This window comes from Musca domestica, unplaced genomic scaffold (genome assembly GCF_030504385.1).
Source record: "Musca domestica strain aabys unplaced genomic scaffold, Musca_domestica.polishedcontigs.V.1.1 8, whole genome shotgun sequence".
In the NCBI taxonomy this organism is placed as follows: Eukaryota; Metazoa; Arthropoda; class Insecta; order Diptera; family Muscidae; genus Musca; species Musca domestica.
In genome coordinates, this window is record NW_026712409.1 from 22,016,158 (window position 1) to 22,036,103 (window position 19,946).

The following is a 19,946-nucleotide window of genomic DNA, read 5'->3' on the forward strand; positions in this document are numbered from 1 at the left end:
AAAACAAAAAAAAAAAAAAACATATAAAAACATTGACATTTGTTTCTTTAAATGTTGCAATATGGACAGCAGTCAAAAGGGGTTTCAGATAAGAACTTTAAATTAAAACATGTAAGCAAAGGCTATAGTCGTGCCGGGCTGACCATGTGATACCCTACAACACTACAATAAGTAAGAAGCCCCCTTATGTCCAAATCCATTTTGGAAGATTTTGTTTTTGAAATTATATCACGGTCGTACAAAATGCTAGCATTTTTCTCTGTCTTTAACTCTCCTCTTAGCCGTGTCGATTGCCTTCAATTGTGTGATGGGGAAATGTTTTCTGTTTTTGATTCTTTTTAAACCCCTAAATATATTGCGGACATCTTTGAACGAATAGCATGCGATAAAATGAATATGAAAAATAAAAATATGTCGCAAATTACTACAAAATCTATATTAACATCATTATATGCATCTTTTTATGCGATTTTTTTATTTAAATTCTTTTAATTTTTAAAAATTTTTCAAAATCGGTCCAGTCATTTTTGAGATATAGGCATTCTAGCAAACATCCCGAATATTATTTTTTATTTCACCAATAAATATTACCCGATGACCATTAAAATTGGAAGGCTTCTGCCCAGCCCTAAGTTCTAGCCCCATGCTAACTTCCGTTTCGATTGGTCTATAATTGCGACCTGTAGAGCAACTGCCAGATCAGGAATTTTTTCAGTTTTTGGTCCATTTCAACCCCTAAATAATATACGATCATCTCCAAAAGCAATAGGCTTCTATTCTGGCTCTAGCCCCACCTCCATTCTAAATTTAAGAGTGATTACAAGTTAACATGGACAGACGGACGGACGGACATACAGCTCAGCTCGGCGAGATAGGAAGATCCTTATATACTTTCCTATGTGGGAAACAGCATGTAAAAATATTTATTTTTTAAAAAACGTATTTAAATTAGTGACTGAAAGAGAATCAACGCCAAGGCCAAATGCCTGAAGCTAGCATCCTGAAATTTTACACGTAGGTCAACCTTGGTGCGTAGGAGTGTGACAAAGCTGGATTTTTTGGTAATTCATACTTAAAGGATACGAAAAGTACTAGAATGTACTAAACAAATGATATTATGTATTCGAAAAACGAAACTAGTTAGGATCCTATCATTTTGGAAGGGAAATTCTTGAAATTTCTTTAGAATTTTGTACTTAAAGTTTACGAAAAGTTCTAAAATCCTTGCTAAACTTTTAATAGGATACCATTTAGTGTTTTATGAACCGACAGATCTAAAAAATCGGAATCTGGTATGTGGATCAGCGTTGGAAATTACAGGGTGCAATGAAAAAACTGCAACCAATTTCAGACTGCTGTCATTTTTAAACCACTTGTCCGACTGCTGTTTTAAAAAACTATTCCAGTGACAGCTCATTATAATGTTTACGAGCGTACAAAAGCACTTTGGTAAGAATTTTCCAGAAAAAACGTGTTGGAATTCAAGCGTGATAATGTGATTTCTTTACACATGGCTGGAAAGCCACAAGTGGCTATCTTTAGAGACCTCCAGCATTTAAATGTGAATAAATCTTTTGTGTCTCGTACCATCGCCTTTTTCCGTGATACTGGTAGCGTAGTCCGACGTCAAGGAAGTGGACGGAAGAAAAGAGCAGGATTAACAGAAATGGTTCGAAAAGTAAAGAAACGACTTGACCGAAACCCGCGTCGCAGTGGCCAAAAAATGGCTCGTGAGCTGAAGATATCGCAATATTCCATTTGGCAAACATTGAAAAATGAGTTCGGGGTAAAGCCATTGAAATTGCAAAAAGTGCAAAAACTTACACCGCAACAGAAAGAAAATAGACTCGAAAGAGCTAAAGAGTTGCTTCGCTTGGCCGAAAATGATGAGCTGCCGAAGTTGGTTTTTTCCGATCAGAATGATCGTGTTTACTTGCCAGAGAGGTCAGCTGAAAATGTGCAGCTTCGGTTGGCCACCAGAACAGAACTCAAGCGCCGGCCATGGTGATGCCAATAGTCGCTCTCGGCTCGTATTAATCGACCGTGGCATCAGAATAAATGCCCAATATTATTGCGAAAATTTTATGGAGGGGTATTAAGGTCTTGGGCACGCCAACATTTTGGCCGCAGACCTTGTACATTCCAACAGGACTCAGCACCATCGCACTCAGCACGCGCCACCCAAGAATGATTACAAAATGAGGTTCCACGCTTCATTTCCAGCGCACAATGGCCACCAAAATCTCCGGATACCACTCTGTTGAACTAAAAAATACCAAAGTGTCGATCACCTCAAACAAGCGCTACGCCGGGAATCGGTCGTTTGAAGGTCATAATTCGTGCAAAGGTAAACTTTTTCTAAAATTTGATTCTCTTTCCGAAATTTGCTGATTTCATTCAATAAAATTTGAAAAAAAAAATGTAAAAGTTATGGCGTTTGACTTTGTTGCAGTTTTTTTATCTCGGTAGGATTGTGATATGGAGGTGGTTTTGCAAATGTATACTACAAGTGCACGAAAAGTACTAAATAGTATCATTTGGTACAATTTGATATTTGGTGAACAGATAATGCTTTACATCAAATGGACACGAGGAGGTGGTTTCGGATAACTCTACTCTAATTGTATGAAAAGTACTAAATGGTACTAAATTTGGCATTGGGTACAGGCAAAGAAATGCAATTCTAAAATTTGATATTTAGATTGCTGATGGAATCGGTGTTTGAGATTTTTGAAGTGGTTTGGAAATGCGTCCTATATTTGTGCGAAAAGTACCAAATAGTACTAGTTTCGTTAATGGGTGAACAGATAGTGCTTGCCGTATGAAATTTGTTATTATTGTCACTGTTCATGTATAGCCTTGACATATGGAGTTGGTTGTGGAAATGTGTACTATAACTGGTCTAAAAGTACCAAATAGCACTAAATTTGATTTTGGGAGAAGGAAGAGGGCTACTATACTCAAATTTCGGATTGAGGTTTATGTTGGTATCTGGAATTGAGTTATGAAGGTTGTTTTGGAAATGTGTACTATAATTGTACGAAAATTACTTTGTTGTACTAAATTTGGTATTGGATGAAAGAATAGAGCTTGAATCCTGGAATTGGATATTGAGACCTCTCTTGGTATATGGAATTGAGATATGGAGGTGGTTCTGGAAATGTGTACTATAATTGTACGAAAAGTACTTTGTAGTACTAAATTTGGTATTAGATGACGGAATAGAGCTGGGATCCCGGAATTTGATATAGAGATCTCTTTTGGGATCTGGGATTGAGATATGGTGTGGTTTTGGAAATATGTACAATAATTTTGCGAAAAGTACTAAATGGCACCAAATTTGGAATTTTGTGAAGGGAGAGGGCTGGAGTACTCTAATTTGGCTTTAAGGTGTTTGTTAGTATTTTAAATTGAGGTATGGGGGTGGTTTTGAAAGGATTAACGTACTAAATGGTACTAAGATAATTATGGGATTACGGATATGGAGGTGCTTTTGGATATTTGTACTATTATTGTACGATAAGTAGTAAATAGTACTAAATTTGGTATTAAATGACGGAATAGAGCTGGAATTCGGTACTGAGATCTCTGTTGGTATATGGGATTGGGATATAGAATTGTACGAAAATATTAAATTTGGTATTGGGTGAAGAAATAAAGCTGACATTTTTTAAATTTGATATTGAAGTCACTGTTTATGTCTTTGGTTGATAGAAGGGGCTGGATTTGGATATGCGTACTATAATTATACTAAATGGTACTTAATTTGATAACGGGGGAAATTAAAGAGCCGAAAACCTAAAATTTTTGTATAAAGGTCACTAATGGAATCTGAGATTGAGCTAAAGAGATTTTTTTTGGAACTGCGCACAATTTTTTTGGATTATTTTGCGTTCAATTATTTGGATCACTATTGGTATTCGGGATGCAGAGATGTCGATCATTTTAGATATGCTTACTAAATGTTACTAAATTGGGTAATAGTTGAAGAGTTAGATCTGTATTTCCGACTTTTGATATTGAGGTCACTGTTAGTCTGTAGGGTTTACGTATGGAGACGTTTAAAGGGGTTTCGACCAAAAAAATGTATGTGGATCCCTTATGCAATGGTTTTACTAATATCCTTCTCGGCAAACTTCAAAATGAAAATTTTTAAAAACTTTTTGATGTAAAAAGTAAACATTTTCGTATTATTCTTTCCGACAAAAAGAAAAACATGAATTTAATGTGAAACCTTGAAAGTCTGAAAATTTAGAATGACATATGAAGATTTAATAAAAATAAATTGTCAATCTCAACTAATTGTGTATTTTGGATACCAAATGGGCGTTACACAAACTGTTGGAAAAAATCAAAAATTTTTAGTTGGACTTTTCGCTGACAATGTAGAGGGCACTTGCCAGGAATAAAATAACATTTAGAGTTTGAACACGTGTAGTACATATAAAGCCTACCGTACATTTTACCAAATAAATCTCCATGAAATTGGTTCATGTCAGCAAAAAGCTCTAGTGGAAACGTGCTATTATTTCGGTATCTTACCATGCCTCATGTTGAATTCATTTTCTTATCTGAAACCCTGTTGAACACTTTGTGATATTATATATTCTGAAAAAATGAAAACGTTTCTAATATTTAAACATTTCCCCTAAAATGTGGCAGGAAATGACAATTTCCTATTCATTTTCAAAAAATAATAAACATTTTTGCATTTGAATAAGGCATTGTTAATGATATGCAAAACATTTCAATGGAACAATTTTAGCTAATTAGCAACAAATTTAGAATTAACAAATCTCTGCTGTAAATTCAACCGAAAACAATTGTTTCAATTCCAAAAATGTAACAGACCTACACAATGGAATAAATAATTTCCGTTTAATATTGTAAAGTAATTAACAGTTTGAAAAGCCATGTTGTAAATTTTTAAATATTTCAATAAAGCAATTGTGCGCTAATTTTCTCATTTTCAGAATATGTAAATATCACTCCGTGTGTGTGTGTGTGTGCAACCCAAATAAGCTTGTTGTTATTGTTATTGTTTCTCAATGGAAAAGTAAAATTTTTCAACACTCATTTGATAAGCTTTAATTTAGTTTACTTTTTTTTTTTTTTGTTTTGTATAATTCTTTTGTTGTTGCCGTTCTTTTTGTTTTTAATGATATTGACTTTTAATGGACGCTTATAGTTATTGTTATTGTATTCTTATTTTATTTTACCTCTCTCTTTGTTTTAATGTAAAAAATAGATACATTTTTATTATTTTGTGTTTTTTTTTCTTTGTCTTAGTTTATAGTAATAATAATAATAATAATTAAACAATAAAAAATAAGTAGCAAAATAAAAAAACAAAATAATGGTTAGTGTTTTTCATGATAATTATTTACAATGTTGATGTGATTGTGTGTGTGTGTGTGGATGAGCGGGTGAGTGGTTTTGAGAGTGTGTGTGTATATGAGCTGTTTTTTGATTACAGGTATAGGAAGAGCAGCACTACTGCCGATTGCTCCTCATCCCAACCTGTTGGCTTTACTTTCAGCATTACCAATATATGTACACATTCCGTACTGTACCGCGAACTATAGTAAGGTATGGCTTTGGTGGTTCTAACTCTAAGAAGTTTTACGACAACTATCCAGCTATTGATCATTTTCTGTGTAAAAAAATGCCCTTAATTTTTAAATAACCTAAGACGATATGAGTATGCAGGGAGGGGGGAAGTGGGAGGGAAGGGGGAAGGAACGTTCTACACAGTCTCCAAGATAACTGTGTTTTCTCCCATCTGCTGATCATCAACAGGTCTTAGGTTATTCAAGGGTATCGACTTGTCAGAGTTTATTGTCGCCCTCGCCGTTGTTGTCGACGTTACTGCGGTCGACGATGCTGTCGCTGTCGCTGTTGTTGGTGCTATGTCTGTCGCATCACCACCATAATTACACGTCTCATGTGACTGACGTTTAATCATCATTTGACTGGATTTAACGGCAATCCATTCATTCCGTTGCGCATCAAACCACGTCAAACCCAAGTTGTAGCGACCATTCAGATTGGCGTGCTGACAATGCGAGAACCACCACCCACCCTCATAGTTGGCAGCACAGTGCGTTTGTGATATGTCACGATCCACATCGATGGCCGAGAATTGCATACCCTGCTGGTAGTCCAATGCATCGGAGGCATTGCCACTATAGCCGCCGATATGCAAACGATAGCCATCGGACCGTGACGATATGTAAAATTGATTGTATTCGGCCAGCCAGACATTGTCGTAGATGTCCTGCATCAGCACCCGCAGTCGGGTGCAATTGTTCAGTGTCAAATGGTGTAATTGTTCGTTGCCAATCCAGAATTCGCCGGCCGGTGAACCAAAACCTGCGGCATAGTCTTCCCACGAACGATTAAAATCGGCACTGCCATCGTAACGTCGCTGCACCGTTGTCCAACCATCGCTGGTGCAGTGGGCCATTTGCGGATGATGATCACCGGCGGGGGCAATCAGATAGAGTCCGTCATTAGTTGTGGTCTCTGACGGTGTCACTTCACTGCAATCTCTCGGCAGTTTGGCAATAATTGATTCAAATTGTTGTTCAACATTTTCCAATTTTGCTACCAATGATTCGGCATTTTGCGGTTGATTATCTTCGGATTGGTCGTTTTCATTATCCTTATTATCCGCATTATGATGACGTTGATGATGATTGGATTTCTGAAATGAAAATGGAGTGGAGAAAAAACAAACAAGAAAATATTAGTAAAATGGTAAGAGGAAATATTTCAAAAAACATAATCCAAAATGGGGGTAGAGGGGCATATTTTAGGTTTTGAATAAGAAATAGCATTTACCAAAAATTTCCTTTAATTTGAGTATGACAAAAGTGTGCTGAACGAAACACATTTTGTAACTATTTTGAAGGCCTCAAAAACGATCTTTTCTTGAAAAAAAAAAAAAAACAGAATGTCCTTATTTTCCTAAAAAAGCTGACAGTATCCTCAGGGCGGAGTATAAGGTTTGCTCAGAGAGGGGAAGATGGTCTTCTCAGAAAGTAGACGAAGGTCTTTTCAGAGAGGAGACGAAGGTCTTCTCACAGAGGAGACGAAGGTCTTCTCAGAGAGGAGACGAAGGTCTTCCCAGAGAGGAGACGAAGGTCTTCTCAGAGAGGAGACGAAGGTCTTCTCAAAGGAGCTCCGTCGTTCTTCTCCCAGAGGACCCGGGAGGGTCCTTTCTTTGAAAGCCGAAAGGTCCTTTCATAAAAGACCAGAAGGTCCTATCAATGTAGACCCGAAATACTTCTCTCAGAAGACCAGAAGTCTTCTCGTGAAAAAGCTTCTCATAGAAGACCGGAAAGTCTTCTCATAGAAGTAAAAGACCGGAAAATTACCGTAAAAGACCGGAAAATTGTCCTATAGAGCTCGGAATGGACACTGTTAAAATTCAAGGAGGTCGTCCATTATAAGGCTTCCAAATATCTTTCCCTTGCAGACCCCAAGGTTTTCTCCCAGAAGCATCTAGGGGTCTTCGCTACAAGAGCAGAGGGCCTTCTCCTACAAGACGAGTAGGCCTTCTTCTAGAAGACTGGAAGGTATCCTCTTAAAAGATTAGATGGTAGTTCCATTGACAAGCCCAATTGCTTTTCATAAAAGAGCAAAAGTTCTTCTCCTAGTAGATCAGAAGGACGCCTCATAGAAGACCCTTTCCCCAGAAGACTCTCAGGTCTTTTATCATAGAAAACACAAGGTCTTCTCCCATAAGAGCAGTCTTCTTCATAAAGACCAGAAGTTATTCTTTTACCATATTTTCTCATTGAAGGCCTGAAGGGTCTACTCTATAAGAGCTGAGAACGTTTTCATAGCAGACTGGAAGATATCCCCTTACAAGATTAGATGGACTTATCAATGAAGAACCCAGGGTTTTCTAATAAAGACCAGAAAGACTCCTCATAAAAGATCCGAATGTCTTCTTCTTAAAGGCGTGGGAAACTTAAGATCCGAAGGTTATCTATTAGAAGATCAGGAGTTTTTCAAAAAATACCAAAAAGCCTTCTCATAGAAGACCGGAAGAATTTACAGTAATAGACCGGAAAATTGTCCTATAGAGCTCGGAATAGACACTGTTAAAATTCAAGGAGATCGTCTATTAGAAGGCTAGAAGAAAAATCGTGTCTAAGAGGTCCAGAGTATCTAGAAGGTCAGAGGGTATTGTCCTAGAGAGCCAAAATGTCTTCTCTGAGAAGACTGGGAGATTTTTTCATAGACCCACGAAATAACTTCTCGCAGGAGACAAGATTGTCCTTCCCCAATATACCAGAAGTTATTTTCCTATGAAACCAGATTGTATTTCCTTTAGAAAAGTCCTTTCCATGAAACCATATTTCCTTCTCCTCATAAGGGACCAGAGGGATCTTCTGCTAGGAAACTAAAAGCTCTTTTCTGGAAGAGTCTTCTCAGATATTGACAATTTGTCACACAGAGGATCATAAGGTAAATGGTAAATCAAAGCTTAATGCCAAGATAAATCCTTAAAAAACAAATCACATGTCATTGTTCAAAAAAAAACTTATCAAATCGCAAATATGCAACACATATCCTTATCTAAGAATTCATTCCCTTTTCAACGCTCTTTTGCTGAAATTTCAATCATTTTCTGTTGTTGTGAAATGAAAATCCCCCTCCCTTCCTCCACTCTATTGTCCCAGAAATCCATTCAAATTGCAGTGTAAACTGAAATTAAAGACTTGGAAACTGTTTTTTTTTTTTTTGTTTTAAAAGAAATAATTCCTAGTTTTATATTACGAAACCAAAATCTCATATACAACACTCGGCACTCCCCCAAAACCATTCGCTCAAATGTTTTTTTTTTTTTTTTTCGATTCCCTACTATTCCAGAGAATAGAGTTATGCAAACGTTGACACAACGTGACAGATTTGAATTTCATGTTGAATGTGTTTCGGTTTTTTTTTTTTTTTTTTTTTTTTTTTTGAGGTATATCTTAACAGTTTTGTTACACTGCTACTGCGGAGCTACGAATGTGACTCAAAACCAAAACAAAGCTGAAACAGTTTTCCCATTGTTGACAACCAAACAACATAATAGGAGCGAACAGCATCATTGGTAGCAACAACGGAAACAAAAAAAAATGTAAAAAAAAACAACAACATGACGAAGACAAAAGAAAACCAAAATCAGCCAAACAGTTTTCGGTTAAATCGCAACAAAAGCTACACCAGCAAATTGCACGTACCGGGAAGTAACATTAGGACAATGCTACGAATTATTATCCTGATGTTGTACAAAAAAACAAATACAGAGAGAGCGATGAAAAACGCAAAACTCGGGAAACGTAACGTATTGTTGCTGAGCTTTACATCGAGTCAGCCAGCCAGCAATCCGGCCATTCATTCATTCGTTTGTTCGCTCGCTCGTTCAGTCAGTCATTCATCCATCTATCCGGCCATCATGTTTCATTTTCGTTTAATTGAAAATCTATTCTGGCTTAGGTTTGTTTTTGTTTTCATTTTGGCGAAATGGCAGTTTTTGATGGGCGTTACACCATTTAGAAGTACAGACATTTTTCGTGGGATTCTAATAAAATAATAATTGAAATGTCAAGAAATTGCAAATTTTTGAATTTATGAAAATGATCGGAGAAAAAAAAAAGAATTAAATAAATATATAACTCTGTATCTGTGGCTAAAAATTTGACTGGAGGAGTTTTAATTGACATTTATTTTAGTCTGCATTTTTTATTTTTTTTTTTTTTTTTGGAAAAAAAAAATTACTTTGACCCTTTAAAGATTAAAATCTGACCCTGCATTTGTGAGTCAAAATTGACTAGAAAAAAAAATTTGCTTTAATTGAAATTAATTTAATCTGGATTTTTTATTTATTTATTTTTATACCCTCCACCATCGTATGGAGGGTATATTAAGTTTGTCATTCCCTTTGTAACACCTTGAAATATACATTTTAGATCCCACAAAGTATATATATTCTAGATCAGCATAAAATTCTATGTCGATGTCTGTGGAAATCACTCTAGCTTCCGAACGAATTGAAGTAGATTGATAAAATTTTACTCAAATGTAATTATGTAAATATACATTTGATAATATGTATATTATGCAGGACTTTTGGTATTGAAAATGGGCCATGTAGGTCCAGGTTTTGGTATAGCCCCCACATAATATTCATCGGAATTGTTTCAAATTTGGCATTTGAAGTTTTAAATGAATACTACAGCCTATGACAGAAAATTGTCTGCGCAGGTCCACGTCTTCGTATACCCCCATGTTACGGTACCTCCCGATATTCGGTATTTTGATGATTTTAGCGGCATTATTCATCGGAATTGATTCAAATTTGGTACTTGAGATTCCTAGTGGATACTACAGCCTATGACAGAAAATTGTCTGTACAGGTTCACGTCTTCGTATAGCCCCCATATAACTGTACCTCCTGATTTCCGGTATTTTGATTAATTTAGGGACATTATTCACCGGAATTGTTTCAAATTTGGTTATTAAAGTTCGTAATGGATTCTACAGCCTATGACAAAAAATTGTCTGTTCAGGTTCACGTCTTGCTATAAGCCCAATATAACAGTACCTCCCGATATTCGGTACTTTGTTGATTTTGGCGACATTATTCACCGGAATTCTTTCAAATTTGGTATTTGAAATTCGTAATGGATACTACAGCCTATGACAGAAAATTGTCTGTGCAGGTCCACCTCTTCGTATAGCCCCCATACAACGGGACCTCCCAATATTCGGTGTTTTGATGATTTTTGGGACATAATTCACCGGAATTGTTTCAAATTTGTTTTTTAAAGTTCGTAATGGATACTACAGCCAAAGGCAGAAAATTGTTTGTGCAGGTCCACGTCTTCGTATAGCCTCCATATTACGGTACCTCCCGATATTCGGTATTTTGATGATTTAAGCCACATTATTCACCGTTGATTTTTTTGTTAAGTTTCACATTTGAATATTGTATTTTTGTTTAAAGAGTTTTTATCTTAAATATACTTTAAAATTCGGTTCGTAGCCTGGATATTTAAAAAAATCCTTTTTTGATTAGAATGCCCTTTAACAATTCTTGAAAAATCCATAATTTTTACAGGAAGTTCTAACTTCTCGATTGTTAGGTAAAAAGTCATATTATTTATACAAAAAAAAAATAATTCTAGATATTTGCTAAAGAATTGCTTGGACATTTCTTGCATATTCTAGGATTTTTGAGTAAGTCCCTGAAAAAATTGGTTATTATCCGGCTGTATGACTGTTAGAAAATAGAGAGATCTTTAAAAGAAAGACATTTAAAACATTTTTTTTTTTAATTCTCGATTTTTGGGCAAGAAGTCGCATTTTTTATAAACAATTTTTAAATATTTCCTTAAGAAGAGCTTGGAAATTTTTTTAATATTTCCGGATTTTGGAGTAAGTCCTTAAAAAAAATAATATTCTGGAGGTAGAGAGGCTGTTAAAAAAATATTTTTTAAGCCCACCAATTTTGGCTAGGTTTTTCTTTCTAAAAAGAACCAAGAAGGGCAATGAGGCCCTAAAAAAATTGAATACAAAAATTCTATATATTTGCTTCGAAAAAGAAGAAGAAGAAGCTATCAGAAAATTCTAAAAAGTGTTATAAGAAAAACCCAAGATATTTGCTGCAATAGTCCTAGGAAAAACTCTTGAAATTTGGGGTATTTTAAAAGGAGATCCTTGATTCTTTCCAACTATTTTTGACAAGTAAATTCTTAAGAAAATATTTTTAAATGAACCATTCTTGTCTTGGAAGGCTTTGAAAACAACAATTAAACATATTTAAAAAATTCAACTATTTTTGCCAGGAGGTCCTTGAATTTGTTACTTAAAAAAAATCATGATTTTATAAATTTCTTGGCCCTTTTATGGGAGAGTTACCAGAAAGATTGGAATTACATATTTAGTTTCACCTTTTTTTTTTTTTAATTTGGTCAACATAGCATTAACGAAGTTTGATGAAAATTCGTCACCGAGACGGTTCAAAATGTCCAGAAAAGGATTTTTTACAAAGAGACATAGACATATAAGAAATATTTAAGTATTGAAATTCCTTTCAAATTTCAGTGAAAGATTATTTCTAAACTCAATTTAATTTTAAATATTCCCATCCATTTTCACCATGGAAATGGTGTTGCTCAGTCATGGTATTTGTTACACTTCACTGCAGCACTGGCTGGCCGCATTTTTTTTTTCTAATTTAAGTGTTAGCGTTTCTATTCTAGTTACTGGCCGATATTTGCTTTTTCCCCCCAATACCAAACACATTCATTCACCCACACACCATCATATCTGTAGCCATCACCCCTTCACTCAACCACTCACCTTATTTATATGTTGGGCGCCACGATGCTGACGATGCTGCAAAGCTCTTTGTATATCATCGACCATTGTTTGCAAACGATCCAATTGGGTACGCATTTCACCCACACTTGATTGCATGCGACGCACACCGTCACGTTCCTCTTGCAACGTACCGACACTGTAGGCCAGCGCCTGCAATGAACGGGCCACATTTTTGCCCTCCTCACGCACCATATTCTGCTCGGACATAAGTTGTGCATGACCGAATTCCAATTTGGAAATTTCGTGACGTAATTCGGGTAGATTTTTATCAACTTTAGTCTGCAGCTGTTCGACGTCTTCGAGCAGCTCGAACATGGATGTGTGTAACTTATCCAGGGAAGCAATTTGCCGCGATAGATTGAAGTTGGCTTCCGCAACGCGATGCTGTTCGATTTCGATGCTGCGAACACGTTCGCCAATGCGATGATATTTCAATTCGTTGAATTGGCGGCGTAAATGACGTTGGGCCAATTGGAGTTCGTGCAGCTGTTGACGTTGGAAACGGACATGACGCCTTTTGTGGTCGGCCAAGAGATCAACGGTTGAAAGGGCTGCTGTTGCTGTGGTTGTTTCGGATGTGGACTGTAGGGGAAAGAAAAAGAGAAGAACAAAATATGACGATGAGTTTCATTGTTATTTTTTGTGTTGTTGAAAGGGTTTAATTAGTTTGTTTTTCTTTGCTGAACATTCACACATCCCTAGAAGTGTGCTGTGGCAGTTCGACAATTGTTTCGGAGAAAACAAAGTTTCAGATTTCGTGTCAAAGAATTTCCAGGAAATAACAAAAGTTGTTGAAAAATGAAAACAATAAGTCAATGCCCTATGTAGGAGAATTTGCGTAGTAAAAAGAGATAGTATTTTCTAAATCGGTAGAATTCCTAGGGTTCTAGACTGTACATAGAGGTCTTCCTCGAGATCTTGTATAGGTAAAAATCTAACTCGAGGCCTACTATAGAAAAAAGCCCCCCCCCCTCGGGTCTTCTATAGGACTGAAGACCTTCTCAAAGACTTCTATAGAAAAAAGGCCTCCTCGAGATGTTCTATAGAGCAGAAGGTCTCCTCGAGGTCTTTTATAGAGTAGAAGACTTTCTCGAGGTCTTCCAAAGAATAGAAGACCTTCTCCAGGTCTTCTATAGAGTAGAAGTCCTCCTTGAGGTCTTCCATAGAGTAGAAGGCTTCCTTGAGGTCTTCTAAATAGTAGAAGGCCTTCTTGAGGTCTTCTATGGAGTAGAAGGCCTCCTCGAGTTATCCTATAGAGTAGAAGGCATCCTCGAGGTCTCCTATAGAATAGAAGGCCTCCTCGTGTTCTCCTATAGAAGTCTTCTATAGTCTATATAGTATATAGTCTATAGGCCTCCTTGAAGTCTTCTGTAGAGTAGAAGGCCTCCTTAAGGTCTTCTATAGAGTAGTAGAAGGTCTCCTTAAGGTCTTCTATAGAGTAGTAGAAGGCCTCCTTAAGGTCATCCATGGAGTAGTAGAAGGCCTCCTTAAGGTCATCCATGGAGTAGAAGACCTCCTTGAGGTCTTCCATAGAGTAGAAGGCCTCCTTGAGACCTTCCATAGAGTAGAAGGCCTCCTTGAGAATTTCTACACGTCTTCTACTGAATAAAAAATTTGTATGTAGGCTCCTGTTGCATAGAAGAAGAATATCAAATATTCACTCGAACTGGGCGAGAGTAAGAGAGAGCTGGACAATCTTTCTTTACTCTTTTTTTAAATTTTACTAAATTTAAAATAATTTTAACCCACATTCAATTTACTGCATCTCCTCCAACTGACAAACCAGAATTCTATTATAAACGATTTATTTCCTTGCACACAATTTAAAGCATACCCTTAGGAGCAATTTGATTAATTTTCAAAAGTATTGCATACTTGCCAGGCTGTTGTGATAGAAAATGAATTTGCCAAAGATTTCGCAAAGTAATGTAATGATACAATTGTAAATCAATTTACATAAATTATTGAAGTGAAAACGGTTTACTTTCTATCTGTCGCTCCCTTACTCCTCCCTCCCACATTCGCTCCATCTCCCTGTGACTATAGCAAATTTTATGGCCAAGACAATTTTTGTAGAGAATCTGGAATTCAAAAATAAAACTAAATTCCAATGAACTCCCACTGGGTAAACATTTGAACATTAAAATGTACTATAGTGAAACGAAGCCACAGTGGAGTGGAGTAAGTAGAAAAACGGGCATCTATGTCTCCATACACACATACATATGTATATACATATAACCCACAACAAAAACAGGATGCCAGTGCTTTTGGCATACCCAGCAGTCCGCTGGCCATTACAATTTAATACCCATCCAAATGTATGCTGTTTTGTCAATAGGAAAAAATGAAATAACAGTGGTTTATAGCATACAACTAGCATCCGATTTGGATGAGTCGCATTGTTATTACATTGTGGAACAAAATCCATATTAGAATTAAAGAGCAAAACAAAATATAATAAAATGTGTCCATCGCACTTGCATCTGAATCGGATGCCTTTGTATTGTTTTGCAAAGTTTTTTTGTGTGTTGTTGCAGCCGGTGTTGTACCGTTATTCATTTTTGATGCTTCTTTCTTTTTTAAAGCAAAATTTTATTCTGTGAAGTGTTTTTGAACGTGCAAGTTGTGAATATTGAAAAAAGTTAATAAAATAAAATAAATAATTAAAATAAGAATATAGTAAGTGGAGAAATTCAGTAGGAGAAATTTAAGACGATTAAAAAATGGGGAAGCAGACAATTTAAAAAGAAATGCACAGTTGAGGACGGACTGTTTGGAAAACAATGATATTGTACTAAATGAGCAGATTCCATGCATTCCAAAATTGTAGAAGATTTTGGAAAATATGTAAGAATATTGAAAACTCTCCGTTATAATCCATTAATAATTTAATTTTTTTCAGATTAGAAATTGTTTCATATTCCCTAAGGCCAGACACTTCCGAACAATGTCCTACAATAAAAAAAAACTGGAAAAAATTAATTTTTTGTTTCTTCCCACGTCTTTTGAATAAGTTTTATAAATTTCTTTTTTATGCATTATTTCTAATTATAATAAGAATATTTTATTGTTGAAAACACTGTTCTATAATAGGAATATTTTAATAAAAAAACAGCTGAAATTTGAGTTCCACAATCTAAAATGTTGATGGAATCGGACCCATCCAACCTTCGCTTACAATGTTGATAGATTTCGGACCCATCCAACATTCGCTTACGTTGTCGGTCGATTTCGGACCCATCCAACATTCGCTTACATTGTCGGTAGATTTCGGACTCGTCTGACGGCCTAGGCCATCGCTGTGTAAATGTAAGTAGAAATTGTATACAGGCTTTGGATGGGTCGCACCTACATTGTCATTGGTCTCAGATGGAAGATGTATGTGCTAAAAAATCCGCTGGGTATAATCACTGAGAACTGATTTAATTCCCTTGATAAACAGTGGAATGAACAGGCAAACAAACAGACAGAACTCTGTCTCTCGCGCACACAAACACACACACACACGTTTTTCAACAATTGTAAATAAATGTACAGAGTTTTCTTTTATAATATACTAACACAAACACACACACGCGCTGCCTCACACACAGTTATACACCGAATGCAAATACATTATGCAAACAACAAAAATGACAATAAACCCAACGGGTTATATAAAATGCAATGCGTGGCAAAAAAACAAAAAAGATGGATTGTGGAGGGTGGTGGGATGGCAAGGTGGCACCAGACAAAACACTGACAGCAAATTGTGGAAAATAACAGAAACAAATACCAATGACAACAATAACAACAGAAAAAAATACATATATTTGTAGAAATGTGTGTACACACCGACAACAAAAACAATATTAATGATCTGAATATGTCAGCGAATGACAATACAAAAGAATGTCATTAATTTCGAAAAACACACTCACACCCACACAGACAGACAGACACTCTCTGACACATACAACAAAGAGAACAACAGTAAGTCTGTTTGAAAATAACAACAATAATATACAAAAAGAGAGAGAGAGAGAAAAACAACATCATTGTCAACAATGACACAGCACAACAATGGCACCTACCATTATCTGCCACCGGACCAGCTAACAACAAAAAACAACAACAATAACAAAATAGGCAACAGCCATCACCGTCAATAACAAAGCTACCGAAGGAAATGGCAACGACCAATATAAGTTTTGTCGTGTTTTTCCTCCCAGCCAAGACTAAAAACAAATGTTGCACAGTGAACGATAGTGAGGAGATGGAAATGATGGAAATACCCTTCGAAACCGTTTTGAGAAGACTTAACAGACAAAAACAAATTGTTCACAAAATTGAGGAGATGGGGACTTCCAAAGAGCAACAGGCATCGAAATAATCAGAAATAGCCTTCAAAACAAATTTGGGAAGTCTTAACAGACGAAAACAACTTGTTTTACAAAATAATTACTGACCGATCGGGAAGTTCTTATATCTTTTTCTGATACCTTCCTCAAAAATGCCTGTAATTTTGGAAAAATTAAGGTGAAATAATTTAGGTAGAGTTAATTAAATGGAAAACTTTTGTTAGCTCCTTTATTGAAGGTGAATGAAAAAATGATCAAAAGAAAAAGTTATCAAAATTTTCAATCGTTAATTTTTTTTTCAAATATACTCCAGAGCCTATTAAACAAGATTCGAGGAATTTCTAAAAACTATTTCCCATGGTCTCCTGGACAAGAATCCAGTAATTTTCAACAACATTTAATGAGGATTTCCTGGCTATGGAGCTTTGTAGATTTCATACGAATATTTTTATAAAGATTTTCCGGATTAGAATCCTGGACTTTTTAAAAATAACATCAAGGACCTCCTGCCCAAAAATTGTACATTTTTAGGAATATTTTTGAAATTTGGAATTTTTAAACTCTTTATGTTAAGAAATCTTTCTTGTGTTAAGGACTCCTGGTAAAATGGAGTTCTTTATTCACTTTTTGATAATAAATCTAAAATTTGTTACAATTTCCATTCAAGGACCTCTGCACAAAACACTCGTGGTCTTTAAGAATACTTTTCAAGGACCACCTGAATTGATTTATTAACCTGAAAGCTTGATTTAATTCAGACTTTTTATTTCAAGAACTTCCTGAACAATAAGACTTGGATTTTAATCTGAGAATAATTTTCAAGGACCTCTGAACCGAAACGCTACATTTTTAAAAATAATTTGAAGTATCTCCTGCCAAAAAACAGCAATTCTCTGAATTTTTATACTTTAAGTTTTTAAATAAATATTTATAAGGACATCTTAATCCGAAGTTCGAGGATTCTTAAGAATTTATTTTTTCAAGGACCTATTAATAAAATTGAGTGTTTTAAACATGCTTTCAAGGATATCTTAATCAAAATGTATGGTTTCCTTGAGAAAATATGACAAAATAGTGGATATTTAGAAAAATAGTTTTCAATGACCTGAACAATAATCGTGTATCGTATAAGATATTTTTTGGTTTTTTTATTGACCCAAAATGGATTTTTGTACTCTTTTAAGAAGATTTTTTCAAATCTCCAGACCAAAAAAAAAAGTTAAGAAATTAAAAGAAAATATTGTTGAGGGCCCTGAAACATTTTTAAAGAATCTTCTGACTAAAAAACATGGATTTCTCTTTTTTGTAAGGACTTGTTAATCAAAAAATCATGAATTTTTTTAGGGATCTCTTGACTCAAAAACTATTAGGGACCTCCTGACCAAAAATCATCTCTTGATTCAAAAACTATTAGGGAAATATGCTAAGGACCTCCTGACCAAGAACATTTTTTAGGGACCTCCTCAACAAAAATCGTGTATGCTTGGTCTTTTTTTTAGGAATTCCTGACCAAAAAATTATAGTATCTCCTGACAAAAAATTTTTGATTTTTAGGAATATTTTTCAAGAATCTCTTGAAGAACAAATTGTGAATTTTTAAAACTTCCTGACAATATCTCTTAAGGATATCTAGACCAAACAATAAATCGCTGTATTTTTAAGAATATTATTTCAAGGACCTTCTAGACCAAAAATCGTGGATTTTTTATAAATATTTTTTCAAAGATCTACTGAACAAAAATCGTTGATTTTTTTCAGATTTCTAAATTTCAAAGACATTCAGACCAAAAAAAAAAAAAATAATAATAAAAGTATAAAAAATAATTTTGCTAAGACCTCCTGAGTTTTCCAAAAACAAATATTTTAATTTCTTTTTTGAAAATCAGGCACTTTTTAAAAAAAAAATTATTCAATTTTTTTTAAAAAAACCTTTTAAGGACCTCTTGATCAAGAAATAGTGGATTTTGTGAGATTGTTTTCTAGGACACTTTGACTAAAAATTCACAGTTTTTTTAAGAATTTGTTTCAAGGATCTTTCAAAGAAGAAATCTAGCTTTTATTAGGAATATTTTTCGAAGACATCCTGAGCAAAAAAGTCCAGAAGTTTTTAAGAAAATACTTTGACAGATCTTTTGACATAAACATAATAGATTTTCCAATAAAATGTTTTGAGGGAACTGCTTCAAAAAATAGTGGATGTTCTGTGAAAATATGGCGGAAATATTTTTAAGAACTCGCTGCAGAATCGTAGGCAAAAATTAAGAAATTTTTGTTAGGCAAATTTTCGCAAAGACCTACCGCCAACAGAAGACTCTTTACAGTGCTTTTCAAAATAGAAGAAATACTGGTCTTCAGTAGATGAAAGTTTTCACAAACGGAAATTTTCGCAAAGACTTTCCGCCTACAGAAGACTTTGTACAGCTCTTCTGAAAATAGAAGATTTCTACTGGTCTTCTGTAGATGGAAGACCTTCTTATGGTCTTCATTAGATGTAAGACATTTTGCAGGTCCTCCGTACACCGAAAACTTTTTTCAGGTCTTCTATAGAAAGAATTCAATCTATATGTCTTTTGTAGACAGAAGTCCTTCTACAGCCCTTCTATGCATAGATCACCTTCTACTTGCCTTCTTTGGGCGGAATATCTTTTTTTTAGCCCTTCTGTGGATACAACTCTTGTAGAAGTTCTTCTGTCTACAGAATACATTAATATGATCTTCTACCTACATAAGGCCTAAAGAAGGTCTTTTATCAATAGGAAGTGTGAGGGACCAATAGAAAATATTCTCTCTGTAGACTTTAGAATAACTTTGTGTTTCCACTTAAGTTCATTTTTATAGAAGACCTGTGGCATGCCTTCTCTCTATGAAATATCTCTTATTACTTTTTTCTATCGAGGACCTGCAACGATCCTTCTCTTTATGGAAGTGCTGTTAAATATTTTCTCTCTATAAAAGATGCGTCTATCTCTATAAGACATTCAACATATCTCTTCATGGAGATTCTTCTGTTAAAAGGACACTTAAAGAGGAAACTTAAAAAATATCTATAAAAATTCGCTACTCATGTTTTTATTCTGCTTTTTTAGCCCTACTCCCAAGTACTTCCCATGCAAAGAAAACCTCAACGATTGATTGACTGACATACAAATGCGAATAACTGGAAATGAATGTTTATTATGTGGGGGGTGTGTGTGTGTATGTTGCTTTTATTGTTATTGC

The 19,946-nt window shown here is 35.2% G+C and overlaps 1 protein-coding gene across 1 annotated transcript in view; it reads right to left on the bottom strand.

Annotated features, from left to right (window-relative positions):
- The window catches only part of LOC105262010 (protein scabrous), a 64,284-nt gene that overhangs the window by 756 nt on the left and 43,582 nt on the right, over window positions 1-19,946 (bottom strand). The window contains exons 3-4 of the mRNA XM_059130917.1: window positions 12,364-12,938; window positions 1-6,706 (exon numbers count right to left, since the gene is read on the bottom strand). The exon at window positions 1-6,706 is cut by the window's left edge and continues 756 nt beyond it. Coding sequence (XP_058986900.1) covers window positions 5,747-6,706; window positions 12,364-12,938 — 1,535 coding nt within the window. The 3' untranslated portion in view covers window positions 1-5,746. The remainder of the gene's footprint in view (window positions 6,707-12,363; window positions 12,939-19,946) is intronic.